Genomic DNA, 19,214 nt, shown 5'->3' with positions numbered 1-19,214 from the left:
TATAGGGGGGAAGTATTATAGTAGTTATATTCTTGTATATAGGGGCAGTATTATAGTAGTTATATTCTTGTATATAGGGGGCAGTATTATAGTAGCCATATTCTTGTATATAGAGGCAATATTATAGTAGTTATATTCTTGTATATAGGGGGGAAGTATTATAGTAGCCGTATTCTTGTATATAGGGGCAGTATTATAGTAGTTATATTCTTGTATATAGGGGCAGTATTATAGTAGTTATATTCTTGTATATAGGGGCAGTATTATAACAGTTACATTTCTATACATAGGGGGCAGTATTATAGTAGCCGTATTCTTGTATATAGGGGCAGTATTATAGTAGTTATATTCTTGTATATAGGGGCAGTATTATAGTAGTTATATTCTTGTATATAGGGGCAGTATTATAGTAGCCGTATTCTTGTATATAGGGGCAGTATTATAGTAGTTATATTCTTGTATATAGGGGGTAGTATTATAGTAGCCATATTCTTGTATATAGGGGCAGTATTATAGTAGTTATATTCTTGTATATAGGGGCAGTATTATAGTAGTTATATTCTTGTATATAGGAGCAGTATTATAGTAGTTATGTTCTTGTATATAGGAGGCAGTATTATAGTAGTTATATTCTTGTATATAGGAGGCAGTATTATAGTAGTTATTATCTTGTATATAGGAGCAGTATTATAGTAGTTATATTCTTGTATATAGGAGGCAGTATTATAGTAGTTATATTCTTGTATATAGGAACAATATTATACTAGTTATATTCTTGTATATAGGAGCAGTATTATAGTAGTTATATTCTTGTATATAGGGGCAGTATTATAGTAGTTATATTCTTGTATATAGGGGCAGTATTATAGTAGTTATATTCTTGTATATAGAGGCAGTATTATCGTAGTTATATTCTTGTATATAGGGAGCAGTATTATAGTAGTTATATTCTTGTATATAGGGGGCAGTATTATAGTAGTTATATCCTTGTATGTAGGGGTAGTATTATAGTCGTTATATTCTTCTATATAGGGGAGCAGTATTATAGTAGATATATTCTAGTATATAGGGGCAGTATTATAGTAGTTACATTCTTGTATATAGGAGCAGTATTATAGTAGGTATATTCTTGTATATAGGGGGCAGTATTATAGTAGGTATATTCTTGTATATAGGGGGCAGTATTATAGTAGTTATGTTCTTGTATATAGAAGGCAGTATTATAGTAGTTATATTCTAGTATATAGGGGGCAGTATTATAGTAGTTATATTCTTGTATATAGGAGCAGTATTATAGTAGTTATATTCTTGTATATAGGAGCAGTATTATAGTAGTTATATTCTTGTATATAGGAGCAGTATTATAGTAGTTATATTCTTGTATATAGGAGCAGTATTATAGTAGTTATATTCTTGTATATAGGGACAGTATTATAGTAGTTATATGCTTGTATATAGGGAGCAGTATTATGGTAGTTATATTCTTGTATATAGGGGGAAGTATTATAGTAGTTATATTCTTGTATATAGGGGCAATATTATAGTAGTTATTTTCTTGTATATAGGGGGCAGTATTATAGTAGTTATATTCTTGTATATAGGAGCAGTATTACAGTAGTTATATTCTTGTATATAGCAGCAGTATTATAGTAGTTATATTCTTGTATATAGGGGCAGTATTATAGTAGTTATATTCTTGTATATAGGGGGAAGTATTATAGTAGTTATATTCTTGTATATAGGGGCAGTATTATAGTAGTTATATTCTTGTATATAGGGAGCAGTATTATAGTAGTTATTTTCTTGTATATAGGGGGCAGTATTATAGTAGTTATATTCTTGTATATAGGAGCAGTATTATAGTAGTTATATTCTTGTATATTGGAGCAGTATTAAAGTAGTTATATTCTTGTATATAGGGGCAGTATTCTAGTAGTTATATTCTTGTATATAGGGGGCAGTATTATAGTAGTTATAATCTTGTATATAGGGGGCAGTATTATAGTAGTTATATTCCTGTATATAGGAGCAATATTATAGTAGTTATATTCTTGTATATAGGGGGCAGTATTATAGTAGTTATATTCTTGTCCATAGGAGAGGATAGACGTGTGCTTGTGAGCTCCCTGTTAGGACTATGCATGGCTTCTGACCCAGGTGGAGGGGAGGGGTCCTGGGCTGATGATCCTGGGAAAGCCCAGAGTCTGGAGTTTGGCCTGCAGCATGGTGATGGTGGAGGTGATGATCTGGAAATGGTGGCTGGTGAGTCAACTGAATCTCATGATGTTGGTGAATTGTGCACAAAAATGACAAAGAAAAATATCTTTAAAATGGAAATGCAAGTTCGCAAATTGAGAACTGAAATTAACCAAGAGACTGATCCAAAGGCAAAGCTGATGAAATGTGAGTGTCTGGATGTTTGAACACGTGAGCTGGTGATATTGAAGGAGAGATTGCAGAAAGAATCATGCACAGTACCCAAAATAAAGAACTGGGCAATTGAGAACAAAAGGGAGACCAGAGCCCAAACTGTGAAGAGAAAAAATATCATTGCAAAAAAGGACACTGACTATAAGACTGTGTATAATATTGTGGAGCAGGGAAACCCTGGAAGATATGAGTGTGCAGTGGCTGGAGGATCACATCTCTCATCATGTGTGGGGTCTGTGCAATCAGCCAACACAAATGCTGCTAAAGCTGCAGAGAAATGTGTGCCAGCTGACGAGGGGTTAACTGCAGTAGACTCTATGTGCAGTACTGATGAAGTGAATGCGAGTGGCACTCCTGGGAGTGAGCAAGAAAGTGCCTCATGTCCTGATATTATAAGTGAGACCTCGCTCAGCGCGGTGATTGACAGTCTGATATCTGATGAACCAGCGGCACAGGCTGAGGCGGACATTGCAGACCCTGTTCTGGAGGTTCAGCCGCTCGCAGTGTCAGTGAATGGAGTGCAGGTTACACAGCGATCAGGAGCAGACACAGGAGGATCTGCAGTACAATCAGCTGAGGAGAGGTCCAGTCCTGACCCACCTGCTGACAGACCTCAGTACAGGAGACTGTTCTCCAGCGTCACAAGACCGACTAACCCCACACCTCAGAGGAGGAACGCGGTCAGAATCAGGTACTCAGGACCAGAGGAAAACATCCCCTCCAGACTCTACATTGGGAAAGTTTTGTTGAAGGAGTTTATGAAGTTTAAAGATTCTGAGGTGTTCGCTCTGATCCACGTTCCCTCCAGCAGGAATTATGACATCAGTTTCAAGCTGCAATATAGTCTAGACTTGTTCTGGAGTATTTATAATGATACAAAGGAGCACGCGATGTGGGAGCATCTACATGTCATCCAGCTGACTAAACCCCAGGGAGTCACCGCCACCGTCCTGTTCCAGTCTGAGGTGGTGGCTCTGGCAGATTTGCAGCACTGGTTGGGCAGATATTGTGAGGTAAAGAGACTGCCAACAAAGATCTATGATGAGGAGGAGATCTGGAATGGAGGATATTCTGTCAAGATCCAGCTGGTTCAGGAGAATGGCGTGACCAGACATCTGCCGCACTCCTTCTACCTGGGCTCGGAGAGAGGCGTATGTTACTACCCTGGTCAACCGCGACTGTGCCATAGATGTGGGGGCAGACACCTGGCGTTCAACTGTTCCCGTATTAAGTGCTCACTATGTGGTCAGTTTGGGCATGTGAAGGATGATTGTACAGGACCTGTCATCTGTAACCTGTGCTTAGGACCTGGTCATACATTCCGGGAGTGTCCACATGCAGAACATAATAAGGAGGAGACCTTTAAAGAAGCCATGGAGGAAGACCAGGAGGATGTCTCCATATGTGTAGATTCAACCCCAGAGCCTGGAAGTCCCAACGATGATGTGAGCCGAAGTACCAGAGACCCTGCTCCAGAGACGAATGTCCCATCTGTGGATGCTGCACAAGTGTCACCAGCCACTGAAAATAGAGGTCATGCTAAAAGTAAAATATCCAGTCACTCTGTCACCAAAACATCTAAACATCTGCCCGACACCAGTAAGGAACCAGCTGATCCAGCCGCCGTGACCAGTAAAGAACCAGCTGATCCAGCCGCAGTGACCAGTACAGAACCAGCTGATCCAGCCGCAGTGACCAGTAAAGAACCAGCTGATCCAGCTGCAGCGACCAGTAAAGAACCAGCTGATCCAGCCGCAGCACTCACTAAAGAACCAGCTGATCCAGTATGGATGAGGAGGGATTTCGGACGGTTAAAAGAGAAAGTAAATTAGTCGATTGTCCTAGGAAAAAAATCACTGCAGCAAAGAAATCACCGGAGTCTCCAGTGCTGGCGATAACTGGAGGACGTTACTGTGAGCTGGGGGAAGATGAACAGGAAGAAGAAGCAGAGATGGAGCAAGTCTCCTCACACATCCCACAACGAACCTCAGGAAGAAGCTGTTGACGCCCCAATGTCCACCAAAAGATGGGGTGTAACGGGACATAGCAGTGGAAGAAGAAAAAAAAAAAGTAGGAAAGATATGTAACCCGGATGAGGCTGAAAATCACCTCCATCAATGTGAACAGTGTGAAGAATAGGAGCAGGCGGCGGGCGATATTCCAGCGTCTGTCTGACGACAAAACCAATGTCCTCTTTATACAAGAGACTTATCTACAGAGTAATGTCCCTGCTGTGTCCCTGCAGTCACCACATCTAGTGGGACAGTGAAACTCTCAGCTGAGGTATAGAGACTTCCAGCCCGAACTCCGTTTATATCATAGAGGTTCACAATATGTCATAAATGTGGTGACCGTGTACCATCTGTGGTGTGCGCCATGCTGCCTGGTCACCAATAAAGAAGAACTCTCCTGTAATACTGTCTAGAATAATATCATGAAAAATAGTTGATATTTTCTTGTATATAGGGGGCAGTATTATAGTAGTTATATTCTTGTATATAGGGGGCAGTATTATAGTAGTTATATTCTTGTATATAGGATCAGTATTATAGTAGTTATATTCTTGTATATAGGAGCAGTGTTATAGTAGTTATATTCTTGTATATAGGGCAGTATTATAGTAGATATATTCTTGTATATAGGAGCAGTATTATAGTAGTTATATTCTTGTATATAGGGGGCAGTATTATAGTAGTTATATTCTTGTATATAGGGGCAGTATTATAGTAGTTATATTCTTGTATATAGGGGGCAGTATTATAGTAGTTATATTCTTATATATAGGGGGCAGTATTATAGTAGTTATATTATTGTATATAGGGGCAGTATTATAGTAGTTATATTATTGTATATAGGAGGCAGTATTATAGTAGTTATATTCTTGTATGTAGGGGCAGTATTATAGTAGTTATATTCTTGTATATAGGGGGCAGCATTATAGTAGTTATATTATTGTATATAGGAGGCAGTATTATAGTAGGTATATTCTTGTATGTAGGGGGCAGTATTATAGTAGTTATATTCTTGTATATAGGGGGCAGTATTATAGTAGTTATATTCTTGTATATAGGAGCAGTATTATAGTAGTTATATTCTTGTATATAGGGGGCAGTATTATAGTAGTTATATTCTTGTATATAGGGAGCAGTATTATAGTAGGTATATTCTTGTATATAGGAGCAGTATTATAGTAGTTATATTCTTGTATGTAGGGGCAGTATTATATTAGTTATATTCTTGTATATAGGAGGCAGTATTATAGTAGTTATATTCTTGTATATAGGAGCAGTAATATAGTAGTTATATTCTTGTATATAGGAGCAGTATTATAGTAGTTATATTCTTGTATATAGGAGGCAGTATTATAGTAGTTATATTCTTGTATATAGGAGCAGTATTATAGTAGTTATATTCTTGTATATAGGAGGCAGTATTATAGTAGTTATATTCTTGTATATAGGAGCAGTATTATAGTAGTTATATTCTTGTATATAGGAGGCAGTATTATAGTAGTTATATTCTTGTATACAGGGGGCAGTATTATAGTAGTTATATTCTTGTATATAGGGGCAGTATTATAGTAGTTATATTCTTGTATGTAGGGGCAGTATTATAGTAGTTATATTCTTGTATATAGGGGGTAGTATTATAGTAGTTATATTCTTGTATGTAGGGGCAGTATTATAGTAGTTATATTATTGTAATATATTCTCTATACAATTTGTAGGTGAGTGTGTGGGGCATTTTTATTTACATATTTTATATATCTCTCAGTTTTTAACTAGTGTGTATTTTTTTTATCCCAGTTATCAGATACAGGATACTTTTCTTGAAACACATGGAAAATGGTAACGCTGTTAAGTGATGCAGAAGAAAAGCTGAGGAAATTGCTGTATTGATTTCTAAATTTATGCAAAAACTCTGCACATAACAACCAATAATTTTCTGGTACACATCCAAGTTGGTCTTTGCTAAATGAACTATTCATAGAGATTATTGTCATTAGCTTTTAAATGTTAGAAAGATAATTGAAAAATTTAAGCTGATTGGCATTCAATTGTCCTCATTGTCGCTATCTTTATAGAAGAGATGCAGACATCCTCAGTGAGACAATGGGGAGTCTTCATTTTCTCTGTGGTGATTTCATCAGCTGTGATGTCACAGAATTGTTATGCTCTCATCATGTGACAACAGTTAATTGAATATTGACTTTTTTGGGGGCAAATATAGCAAATTAACAGCCCAGCGAACCAACATGGGTTTATTTTGTTGCTTTCTTTACTATGGTTAAATAATTTCTCCTATTATAGAAAGTGATGGCGTATCGCTGGGACCTGCTCTCACTTTCTGATCGGTGAGGGTCCGACTGCCGGAAAACTTCAAGATCTTGAGAAAGTTTTTCCCTGCATAACGACACTATTGGCCACCTGCCCCTTGAATAGTGCTATACTGCAGTTCCCTGCCCAACGGGTGTCCGAGTGCGCCACTGTGCAGGAGAAATCAGAGATGGGGCACAGTTCGAAATTAGCACTGCACCCTCTTCTTTCTTGGGATCATGGGATTCGTGACGGCTGGAAAACAACTAATCAGCCGTATGCCATCACTTTCTGTGATTGGAATAACCCTTAAATAGTATTCACTTGAAACAAGTTGTATTTAATATAGTAAACGACATCACAGAGGTGCAGGGGGCTGAGATATGAGATTTTTGTTGGGGTTCTCATACTAGAGAGTCCTTGAGGTGCCTTTGACATGGCGATACCACTGTGGTGATTGGTGGTTTTCTTGGACACAAAAGATACATACGACCTGATATTCCTGCCTAATAATTTATTGTATAGGGGGCGCTATTGAGCATTTCTTATAAAAATGGGAAAATGTGGGAGATATGAGATTTTTTTACATAGAGAGGCGAGAAAGCTTTAGGTCTTGGCAGAGCAGAGGTTCTACAGACGTGCCAGTCTCTCATTGTAGTGAGTGTGGGTTAAAAAACAAATTCTTGATTCAACCCTGAAAAAATCATCTTCTGTTGGCTGTTGTGTAATGAGAATCTCAGTCAACATAACAGAGTATGTTCTTACCTGGAGGCCTGGAGGTCCCAAAGGTCCAGCAGCTCCTGGTGGTCCAGGGGGTCCCTGAAATAAAAGCAGGTATTAGGTCATACAGTTTCTAGACCTATATTATATTCTGGATTATTATTATATTCATTTGCCCATGAGTCCAGATGTACCATACGTTGATGTATCAGTTAATCGAAGGTTGTAATATCTAGAGCATCCCATGGATAGACCATACCAAAACTGCTGTCAGTTGCTTATTATCTGGAGGAAACACTCTGCAGATATGGATTTATAAAGTCAGTACTGAGTTGTCCAGAATTAGAAAAACATGGCTGCTTTCTTCTAGAAACAGCGCCACACCTGTTCATGGGTTGTGTCTGATATTGCATCTCCGCTCCATTGAAGTGGATGGGTCTGAGCTACAGTACCAAACACTACCTGTGAACAGGTCTGGCGCTGTTTTTGGAAGAAAGCAGACAAGTTTTTCTAATCCTGGACAATCTGGAGCTGTAGAAATTACTTAATACTAAGCGACCCCTAGTGGTGACTGCAGGCAAATGCTATGATTGTGTGTTCAGTGCCAGGTCCCATAGCAGTTAGGGCATGACCAGACGTGGCGGAACTGCTCTGGAATTCCGCTGCGGAGCATAGGCTGCGGTGCGGACGTGTAGTGGACTTGTTGCGGACTCATTGCGGAATTTCTCCATTCACTTCAATGGAGAGTCAAAATTCCGCAATGAAGTCCGCGGATGTCATGTACATGTTATGTGTGCTGCGGAGCGTATTGGTTTTACTAACATGACATTTCTTCATTCTGGCTGGACCTATGTATTTCTAGGTCTACAGCCAGACTGAGGAAGTCAATGGGGCTCCCGTAATTACGGATGACTACGTGTGTGCACCCGTAATTACGGGAGCGTTGCTAGGCGACGTCAGTAAATAGTCACTGTCCAGGGTGCTGAAAGAGTTAAGCGATGGGCAGTAACTGTTTTTGCACGCTGGACAGTGACTACCGATCCCAATATACAGCAACCTGTAAAAAAAATAGAAGTTCATACTTACCGAGAACTCCCTGCTTCTGTCTCCAGTCCGGCTTCCCAGGATGACGTTTCAGTCTAAGTGACGGCTGCAGCCAATCACAGGCCAATCACAGGCTGCAGCCAATCACAGGCCAAAAACAGGCTGCAGCGGTCACATGGACTGCCGCGTCATCCAGGGAGGTCGGACTGGATGTCAAGAGAGGGACGCGTCACCAAGACAACGGCCGGTAAGTATGAAATTCTTTTACTTTTACTAGGGAAAGTGCTGTCCCTTCTCTCTATCCTGCACTGATAGAGAGAAGGGAAGTACTTTCACCTCAATAAGCAACGGCTAGTCCGCATCAATTTAATGCCCATTTTAGGCAAAGCCGCAACAGAATCGGCAATGCAGATTATATGCGGCATTGATGCGGACAGTGGCGGAAGAACTCCGCCACGTCTGGGCATGCCCTTACATTGTCTGCCTCTTTGGAAGGTTTGTCTCTGATACTGAAAAACAAAAAAAAATAAAGAGCTCCATCTGGGTGAACAATGCCGGGTCCATTTCTGTCCATTGTCTAGTGCAGAGGTCTCCAACCAGAGGCTCTCGTGAAACTACAACTCCCAGCATGCTGGGTTCCACAGGTTGGAGAACACTGGTCTAGTGCATTGTGTCATGATACTTTACACTGCAGGGATACAATGTAATAGCAGTATATTGTAACGGCAGAAAAAAGTTTTACTAATGAAACACTAATATTGCAGAATTGTCTTTTGTCTCGTAGCAAAACTAAAATTAAATAATCCCAAATCAAGATTGAATCCTTCAAAAAAATAAAATAAAAGTCTGATTCTGGGAGAAAAACAAACACTTAAAGGGGTATTCCAACTTAAAGCATTTTTCACCTATCCACTAGAGAGTGAAAAATGGTAGATCGTGGGGGTCTGCCTGCTGGGACCACAATCAATCACTAGAACGAGGGTCTCTATTCCGCTGTTCATCCAGCCGCAAGACGGCAGCTAGGAGGAGTTTGAATGAAGCGGCAGCCGGGCTCTGATAATCGTAGGGGTCCCGGCAGGCGGACACCCACCTATCTAGCGTTTATCACCTATGTAGAGAAAAGGAACAAAAGTATTGAGGCTGGATTCACCCTTTCAATATTGGTAAGGTAAGAATTGGAAAAGATGTCATTTTATTTTTTAACACTAGAGGGAGAACATGGACAAGACTTCATGCACACGACCGTATCCGCAAATACTGACCGTAAATACAGTTCGGTATTGCTTTATAGTCATCAGCAACGTACCCATTTCTGCAGGATGGTATACGCAAATACGGTCCGTAGTGCATCCGTATATACGGATCCGCAAAATAAGAGGCCTGGTTAATGGGAAATCTCCTTTGTGTTGCTTACCAACACTTCTATATTTGCGGATGGCTATCCGTGTTTGTGGACGCACCACCGTAGGCATCTGCAATTTTGGCTTCCCCATAGACTTCTATTGCGGACCAAAAACGGACGTGATCCATGATTCCCGGCACAGTTCTGCGGCACGGACACTCATCTGTAGCGATACGGAAAGGTGTCCGCGTTCAATGTAAGTGAATGGGTCCGTTTTTGCGGACCGCATTTGCGGTCCACAAAAACTGAGGTTTTTTTACGGTCGTGTGCATGGGGCCTAAAGAAGGAATTTAAAGTCTTCCAAGATAACTTGTGTTTTTGGGTCTTTTTCCATCCTTCAGGTGTAGGCAGAGTAAGTGGACGACTAGTAAACCATTGCCAGTGAGGTGGTGCGGGCGCAATTTATGGATTTCAATAAATAAATAATACTGATTCATGAAGGATAGATAGATATGAGATAGATATGAGATAGATATGAGATAGATGGATGGATAGATAGATAGATAGATAGATAGATAGATAGATAGATAGATAGATAGATAGATAGATAGATAGATAGATAGATAGATAGATAGATAGATAGATAGATAGATAGATAGATAGATAGATAGATATGATATAGACCGACTGGGCAAACAATCGAGGCGTAGGACATGAAACTCACTTCTGCTCTTCATGGTTTTTGAAATTGTTGAGAGGGTGATCTCCTACTGGTGAGATGCTAGTATTGTGCTCTGAATTCTGAATTAATTAGGTGTCTCTCACGTCTGCTCCTCCTCCCCTCTCACAGCATGCAGTCTCATAGACACAAAGAAGGAGAAACTGCAGCTGCACACCCCTCCTTCCTGTCTTCTATTTACTATATGAATCTGGACTGATTTTTTGGGGGACCAGGAGTTTTGTGCACATTTACAAGGATCCTTTAATTAAGCAGACATATCTCTTACTTATACTTTTACCTATGGCTGTGGCTCTTCACTTACCTCAGGCCCCTGGATGCCGTCTACACCAGCTAAACCTTCCTCTCCTTTTTCTCCCTGTGAAAAATAAATGAGAGCATACCCTGTAATCTGTAAAACGGTTGCAGTAAGCATGCGTAAAAGTGCGTAACCCAAATATTAATAATACTGTACACGGATGCGATGATAACTCAAGTATCAGTGAAACCTTCTAAATGTATTTTTCATCGTTATGAAGTCTGAGAACATCTCACCTCAGTCCATAAGAGGAGACGACACCACCAGAGCAGCAGTTGTCACTTTTCTAGCTTGTTTCTTGAGGTGTCCCAGACTAGACTAAGAAGGTATCTGTCACCAGAAAGACCCTTTTATTTTTAGGGCACCTAAAATAGCCCTAATGAAGAGATGGTGGTGGATATATCTCAAAGTTACTAGGCAGAAGGACTGCCAGTTCTACCAGAAATTTACTGGCCCTGAGGTCACTTGGCCCATTATAGGCCATAAGAGCAATGGCAAAACTTGGGCCCCAATGCACAATCTGTAACACGGCCACCAACTATCTCACATCATTTAAAGTACTGGTCTACTCCTTTCACCAGGCTCTAGTAGCTTTTTAAGAAACCGTACAGTAGGAGAAGTTCCTAATTTGGACCAACTCATGGATCACAAAACATGGGCTGCCCAGACACTTGGTTGTACCATTGTTTTTGCTGGTTATTACCAACTGCTCATACTGATTCTTATGGGAAACAACTCTGAGGCACCAGGAAAATTGGCATATGGGTGATGGATCTGCTAGAGTTCCACGTGCCAGGTATCCCATGAAGAACACTTCGTCTTTGGCAAGTTATCTGTTAGAGGGCAAGTGGCCCACACACCGTTCTTGTCCATGGGCCTACATAGGCTATCTATGTCTTCCCTGAATTACATCTAGCCGAAAAGTAGCAAATAACCAAACCCTTGTTTCGTTATTTCTCCAAAACTGAGGACTATTCCGGCAATAATGAACACCTCCCACACTAAACAAGATTTGACAGAGGACAAAATCTCGTCTCTGAGAAGGCGGCAAGTTTTGGAATTAGTTTTTATTGAAAAGTGGAAGAATTTTGAAATATCTGAAAAAGTTAATGGTCTTATTTTAGTAGAAGGTCTGACTGAGTGACCACCTCCTGGAATGATTCTGAGGCCCACCTTCTGGAAGATTAATCATTTATTTATGTAATAATCCTGAAAGGAATGGGCCACAAAAGTAAGTCACCCTCTCTAGTGTCAGGTTCACAAGGAGGTTGTTCTCTACTGGTGTTCATGACAAAATCTCATACTCATGTCAGTGCGCGAGCATACTGAAGGGTCCTCTGGTGGGCCAGTCCTACCTTGTCTTGGAGGATTGCTAAGAGTCTTCTTCATCTTTGTTACTCACTTCACCCCGATCCGGCGCAACACTCCCAGAGCCGTCTACTCTCTGCACACAGATGCAGGTTGAATCAGGTGTCCAGAGTGGATGCTTTAAAAAAGAATATATGCCTGGATATCCTTGTAAATTCTGTCCCTGACCTTAGCCTCTAGTTTTCGCCTTTGTCTTGCTTCTTCGGATTTGTCACCTGGCACTTATAGTCTATCCTCCTGGTTTCGAACCCTGGTCCATCTTTTGGTTACATCTTTGTCTGCTCCACTGGTTTGTCACATCCCGACCACTCTCTTAGTGACGATCCCTGGCTTCACTTCTTTTTGATTTCTGCATCACTTCTAACATTACTGCAGCACAACCGGGGCCAATTGGTGACAACTCTGGGGATTGTGAGCTGGGAATCCAATCAGGAAAACTACAGGGTGCAGAACGGGGAGATTCCTTAGACTCCGCACCTCAGTTTAACAAGTTTAAAACCAATGGGGTAAAGGATCCACTTTCCGGTGAGAACTGTAACAATCCTAGTACCAAAGTATTTCCATAAACTTATTTTTTTTCATCCAAAATTATGTTGAAAACAAAGTCAACAGCCTCTCGATGACGTACGAGAATAATCATTAGGGTATTTCGACATTAGGAACTCCATTAAGATAAGTTCTACTAAGCTGCCGTCTCTGACGTTTAATGGGAATTCAATTAGAACATAAACACAAACAGAAGTTGTTAAGGCGTCGCTGGGCTCCTTGTAACGTACAGCTGGGAAAAAAAAATACCATCTCGCCTTTTATGTGTGCTAAAAATCCTCATTAGGAGGTCGGTAATATATCCTGTAATGACATTTATTACTGCAATGCCAAAAAGCAGAGGAAGGCTGGATGAAATGGTATGCCCCATTACCAGATCTGCCCGGCTCTGCCGCAGCAAAAAAAAATATGTAATGCGCAGAAAACTTGGAAGAAGAAAAAAAACTCTGACAACTTCCAAGCCATAAAGGCTGAATTCCATTTCCACTTGAATAACTGTATTGATATTCATTTATCTTATCTTTTGAGCGCAGGACGTTCCATGAAGACGACTTGATATGATAAGAGAGAGTCTTAATTAGTAAAGATATTTTTGCTGCGGCTCAGGTGCTACACGACGTAATTAAGTTATAAAATGTCCGGGGTTTATTGTAGAATTACAAAGAAGAGACGGTAATCAATACATTTTAATGTGAGATGATGTTGTATACCACACATTGGTAATCGGCCGGAGGTGCCTTCAATATACCGGTGCCCAAAGACCAGCAGTGAGCACTGAAATAAAATGATGTTGCCCATTGATTGCACAAATATCAAGACAAATAGTGGCAGCTATAGTGTAAATACAATAGTGCCAGCTATAGTGTAAATATAATAGTGCCAGCTATAGTGTAAATACAATAGTGCCAGCTATAGTGTAAATACAATAGTGCCAGCCATAGTGTAAATACAATAGTGCCAGCTATAGTGTAAATATAATAGTGCCAGCTATAGTGTAAATATAATAGTGCCAGCTATAGTGTAAATACAATAGTGCCAGCTATAGTGTAAATATAATAGTGCCAGCTATAGTGTAAATATAATAGTGCCAGCTATAGTGTAAATATAATAGTGCCAGCTATAGTGTAAATATAATAGTGCCAGCTATAGTGTAAATACAATAGTGCCAGCTATAGTGTAAATACAATAGTGCCAGCTATAGTGTAAATACAATAGTGCCAGCTATAGTGTAAATACAATAGTGCCAGCTATAGTGTAAATACAATAGTGCCAGCTATAGTGTAAATACAATAGTGCCAGCTATAGTGTAAATATAATAGTGCCAGCTATAGTGTAAATATAATAGTGCCAGCTATAGTGTAAATACAATAGTGCCAGCTATAGTGTAAATATAATAGTGCCAGCTATAGTGTAAATATAATAGTGCCAGCTATAGTGTAAATATAATAGTGCCAGCTATAGTGTAAATATAATAGTGCCAGCTATAGTGTAAATACAATAGTGCCAGCTATAGTGTAAATACAATAGTGCCAGCTATAGTGTAAATACAATAGTGCCAGCTATAGTGTAAATATAATAGTGCCAGCTATAGTGTAAATATAATAGTGCCAGCTATAGTGTAAATACAATAGTGCCAGCTATAGTGTAAATATAATAGTGCCAGCTATAGTGTAAATATAATAGTGCCAGCTATAGTGTAAATATAATAGTGCCAGCTATAGTGTAAATATAATAGTGCCAGCTATAGTGTAAATATAATAGTGCCAGCTTTAGTGTAAATACAATAGTGCCAGCTATAGTGTAAATATAATAGTGCCAGCTATAGTGTAAATACAATAGTGGCAGCTATAGTGTAAATATAATAGTGCCAGCTATAGTGTAAATATAATAGTGCCAGCTATAGTGTAAATATAATAGTGCCAGCTATAGTGTAAATACAATAGTGCCAGCTATAGTGTAAATACAATAGTGCCAGCTATAGTGTAAATACAATAGTGCCAGCTATAGTGTAAATATAATAGTGCCAGCTATAGTGTAAATACAATAGTGCCAGCTATAGTGTAAATATAATAATGCCAGCTATAGTGTAAATACAATAGTGCCAGCTATAGTGTAAATACAATAGTGCCAGCTATAGTGTAAATACAATAGTGCCAGCTATAGTGTAAATACAATAGTGCCAGCTATAGTGTAAATATAATAGTGCCAGCTATAGAGTAAATATAATAGTGCCAGCTATAGTGTAAATATAATAGTGCCAGCTATAGTGTAAATATAATAGTGCCAGCTATAGTGTAAATACAATAGTGCCAGCTATAGTGTAAATACAATAGTGCCAGCTATAGTGTAAATACAATAGTGCCAGCTATAGTGTAAATACAATAGTGCCAGCTATAGTGTAAATATAATAGTGCCAGCTATAGTGTAAATACAATAGTGCCAGCTATAGTGTAAATACAATAGTGCCAGCTATAGTGTAAATACAATAGTGCCAGCTATAGTGTAAATACAATAGTGCCAGCTATAGTGTAAATATAATAGTGCCAGCTATAGTGTAAATACAATAGTGCCAGTTATAGTGTAAATACAATAGTGGCAGCTATAGTGTAAATATAATAGTGCCAGCTATAGTGTAAATACAATAGTGCCAGCTATAGTGTAAATACAATAGTGCCAGCTATAGTGTAAATATAATAGTGCCAGCTATAGTGTAAATACAATAGTGCCAGCTATAGTGTAAATATTATAGTGCCAGCTATAGTGTAAATACAATAGTGCCAGCTATAGTGTAAATATAATAGTGGCAGCTATAGTGTAAATACAATAGTGCCAGCTATAGTGTAAATATAATAGTGCCAGCTATAGTGTAAATATAATAGTGCCAGCTATAGTGTAAATATAATAGTGCCAGCAATAGTGTAAATACAATAGTGCCAGCTATAGTGTAAATATAATAGTGCCAGCTATAGTGTAAATATAATAGTGCCAGCTATAGTGTAAATATAATAGTGCCAGCTATAGTGTAAATACAATAGTGCCAGTTATAGTGTAAACACAATAGTGCCAGCTATAGTGTAAATACAATAGTGCCAGCTATAGTGTAAATACAATAGTGCCAGCTATAGTGTAAATATAATAGTGCCAGCTATAGTGTAAATATAATAGTGCCAGCTATAGTGTAAATACAATAGTGCCAGCTATAGTGTAAATACAATAGTGGCAGATATAGTGTAAATACAATAGTGCCAGCCATAGTGTAAATACAATAGTGCCAGCTATAGTGTAAATACAATAGTGCCAGCTATAGTGTAAATATAATAGTGCCAGCTATAGTGTAAATACAATAGTGCCAGCTATAGTGTAAATATAATAGTGCCAGCTATAGTGTAAATACAATAGTGCCAGTCGTAGTGTAAATACAATAGTGCCAGTCATGGTGTAAATACAATAGTGCCAGTCATGGTGTAAATACAATAGTGCCAGTCATGGTGTAAATACAAACTGCCAGTCATAGGGTAAATATAATAGTGCCAGTCATGGTGTAAATACAATAGTGCCAGTCATGGTGTAAAAACAATAGTGCCAGTCATGGTGTAAATACAGTAGTGCCAGTCGTAGTGTAAATACAATAGTGCCAGCCAGAGTGTAAATACAATAGTGCCAGTCGTAGCGTAAATACAATAGTGCCAGTCGTAGTGTAAATACAATAGTGCCAGTCATGGTGTAAATACAATAATGCCTTCCAAAGTGTCAGTATAATTGTGCATTCCAGACTGTAAGTACAATAGTGCCAGCTAGAGTGTAAATACCATAGTGCCAGCCAGAGTGTAAGTAAAATACTGCCAGCCAGAGTGTGGCAGTGCCAGTCACATTGTGAATAGAATAGTTCGAGCCAGAGTGTAAGTAAAATAATGCCAGTCACAGTGTAAATATAATAATGCCAGCCAGAGTGTAAATACTATAGTGTCAGCTAGAGTGTGAGTACAATAGTGCCAGCCAGAGTGCGGCAGTGCCAGACATGGTGTGAACACAACAGTGCCAGTCATAGTATTAATTTAATATTGCCAGCCAGAGTGTGAATACAATGGTGCCAGCCAGAGGGTAATTATAATAGTGCCAGCCAGAGTGTGGCAGTGCCAGACATAGAGTGAACACAACAGTGCCAGTCATAGTATTAATTTAATAGTGCCAGACAGAGGCTAATTATAATAGTGCCAGCCAGAGTGGGAATGCTGTCGTGCCAGCAAGAGTGTAAATATAATAGTGCCAGACAAGAAACCGGGATATTACAATGTAGGGAGGTACTCAAAATCAGACACATCATTCCTTTTGTCTGGGTATGTAGCAGATTCGGAGTCCAGTGGTTGAAATGATCACAAAGGAGGGTGGTCATAGTAAGAGTAGTCCAGTAACAGGCCAAGTTCAGTACACAGAGAAGCGGCATCAGGTCCTAGCGTGAGGCAGAGGCGTGGTCAGGAAACAATCCAAGATCTGTACACTAATAAGGAGCAATAGCTTGTAGAGTAAGGCAGAGATGTGGTCAGGAATCAATCCAAGTTTGATACACAGATAAGCAGCAACAGGTTGTAGAGAGGCCAAGAGGATCCCGACTAGAGGCAGGAAGCTCAACAGTTTGGCAAGGAGTAGGTGCAAGGTCCAGGCTTATATAGGAAGTCAAAAGGTTGGGACCTATCAAGTAATCAAGGAAAGGAATCCAAAAAGGCAGGAATCAAGAGAACCCAGACAGATTCAGCGGAGCTGTCCAACATTTCAGATGACTTAATGAGAAGAGCTACTGCCTGGGACAGAGGAGTTTCTGGGTTGAAATCCTGACACCTTTTCTCCATCCTTGAGTCAAAGGACTAACCTGTCAAACAAAGTTGGGCAACAGGCAGACGTGAGGCTTTGTAGCCTAAGACGAACCGAATCATATTTCAGTCCTCTAGATTTAAAGGGATTTTGGCCACTATAAGCTATGCCATATACCCAGGGTATGCCATCACTTTCTAATTGGTGATCATCTGACTGCCAGGACTTCTATGGCTCTCTGAATTAAGCTGCCTTAGTGCTAGTTGAGTGATGTTCACTTGAATAGAGCTGTGTTGCAGTTGCAACTCGTGCCACTGTGCAGGAGATCTGCTAAAGGGACATATCCACCATTGTTGTGGGGGTCATCGAGATCGAACCCCCAATGATAGGAATGTTATGGCATATTATAGCGATATGCCATAACATTCTAGGATTGGAATATCCTATTTACTCTTTGTTAGCCCAGGCTGTTGTATTCCACCTTTTGTTTTTGTCTCTCTTTTTTTCTGCTAAAGATTTGACAATCTGCAGGGAATTCAATTCCTGCAAATCATTCTGGAACTTTTTGCCCTGTGTTGTTGTTTTACATGATCAGCAAGTAAGGGCTGCAGCTGTTCTGTAACTATTTCCTTTTGTTCAAAACAGGTAACATATCCCAAAACGATTTGCCTTTTTGCCTTTTTTCACTGTTTGCCCAGAGGAGATTCAGAGCCTCAGGCAAGGATCATGCTAATCAGGCTTTCTAGATGTTAATCGATCCAGAAAACATCGAAATGAACATCGCCAACTTCTTAGTCTGCCATGCAAATAAAACTACAACCAAGCAGAGGGTATTGGGGGGCGGCATTTGTGCTTTGAGTTTATTCCAAGGAGTACAATTAAAATTAGTCACCCTAAGGCAACTGCAGATAGGAGGGTTCAGTATCTAATAAATTAAAGAAAAAGTTCACTTAAATTAAAAACAAAAATTATACTGAATGATCTGAAGAAAAGGTAGTTTTACAGGTAAACTAAGAAAATGCAAAAATGCCCCCGTGGACAGAAGTCATCACCCTCTATCACCAACACTATCACAATAGGCGACTACTGATCACACTGATGGCCCATCTTCCACATACTGTATGTACATATACTGTATATAGCACAAATATCTTATATTCTACTGGGATATCTTTTTGACATGCGGCAAGTTGCATTAAACTGTTATATAGCAATCATTTGTACTCACCCTCTGGCCTTCAAGTCCAGGAAGCCCAGTGCTGCCTTTGGGTCCCTCTGGCCCCTTAAATTACAAATTTTCAATAGTTATTAAATATATTTTTACGTAGTTCTTATCCTATGTTTACTAGTAGCACTACGAGTGTTAGCTGTGGTAGTACTAATAGCGGTGTGACTAGTAGTAAAAGTAGTAGTAGTTATTGAAATAGTAATAGTCGTAGTCTTAGAATTTGTAGCTGTAGTAATAGTAGTCGTTTTAGTATAAGTACCAGCAGTACTAGCAGCTGTAATAATAATGATAGTAGTCTCAGTGTTAGTAGCTGTTGTCATAATAGTATTAGTAGCAGTAGTAGTAAAAGTTATAGTATTTGTTGATGTAATAGT

At 39.4% G+C, this 19,214-nt stretch overlaps 1 protein-coding gene across 1 annotated transcript in view; it reads right to left on the bottom strand.

The window, feature by feature from the left end:
• COL22A1 (collagen type XXII alpha 1 chain) overlaps positions 1-19,214 on the bottom strand; it is a 229,320-nt gene that overhangs the window by 122,447 nt on the left and 87,659 nt on the right. Inside the window, exons 20-22 of the mRNA XM_075827932.1 lie at positions 18,841-18,894; positions 10,896-10,949; positions 7,512-7,565 (exon numbers count right to left, since the gene is read on the bottom strand). Of these exons, the coding sequence (XP_075684047.1) occupies positions 7,512-7,565; positions 10,896-10,949; positions 18,841-18,894 (162 nt within the window). The remainder of the gene's footprint in view (positions 1-7,511; positions 7,566-10,895; positions 10,950-18,840; positions 18,895-19,214) is intronic.

The sequence above is a fragment of the Rhinoderma darwinii genome, chromosome 5 (genome assembly GCF_050947455.1).
Source record: "Rhinoderma darwinii isolate aRhiDar2 chromosome 5, aRhiDar2.hap1, whole genome shotgun sequence".
NCBI classification, from domain to species: domain Eukaryota; kingdom Metazoa; phylum Chordata; class Amphibia; order Anura; family Rhinodermatidae; genus Rhinoderma; species Rhinoderma darwinii.
Note: the sequence above shows the minus strand (reverse complement) of the source record. Positions and strands in the feature narration are given on the sequence as shown.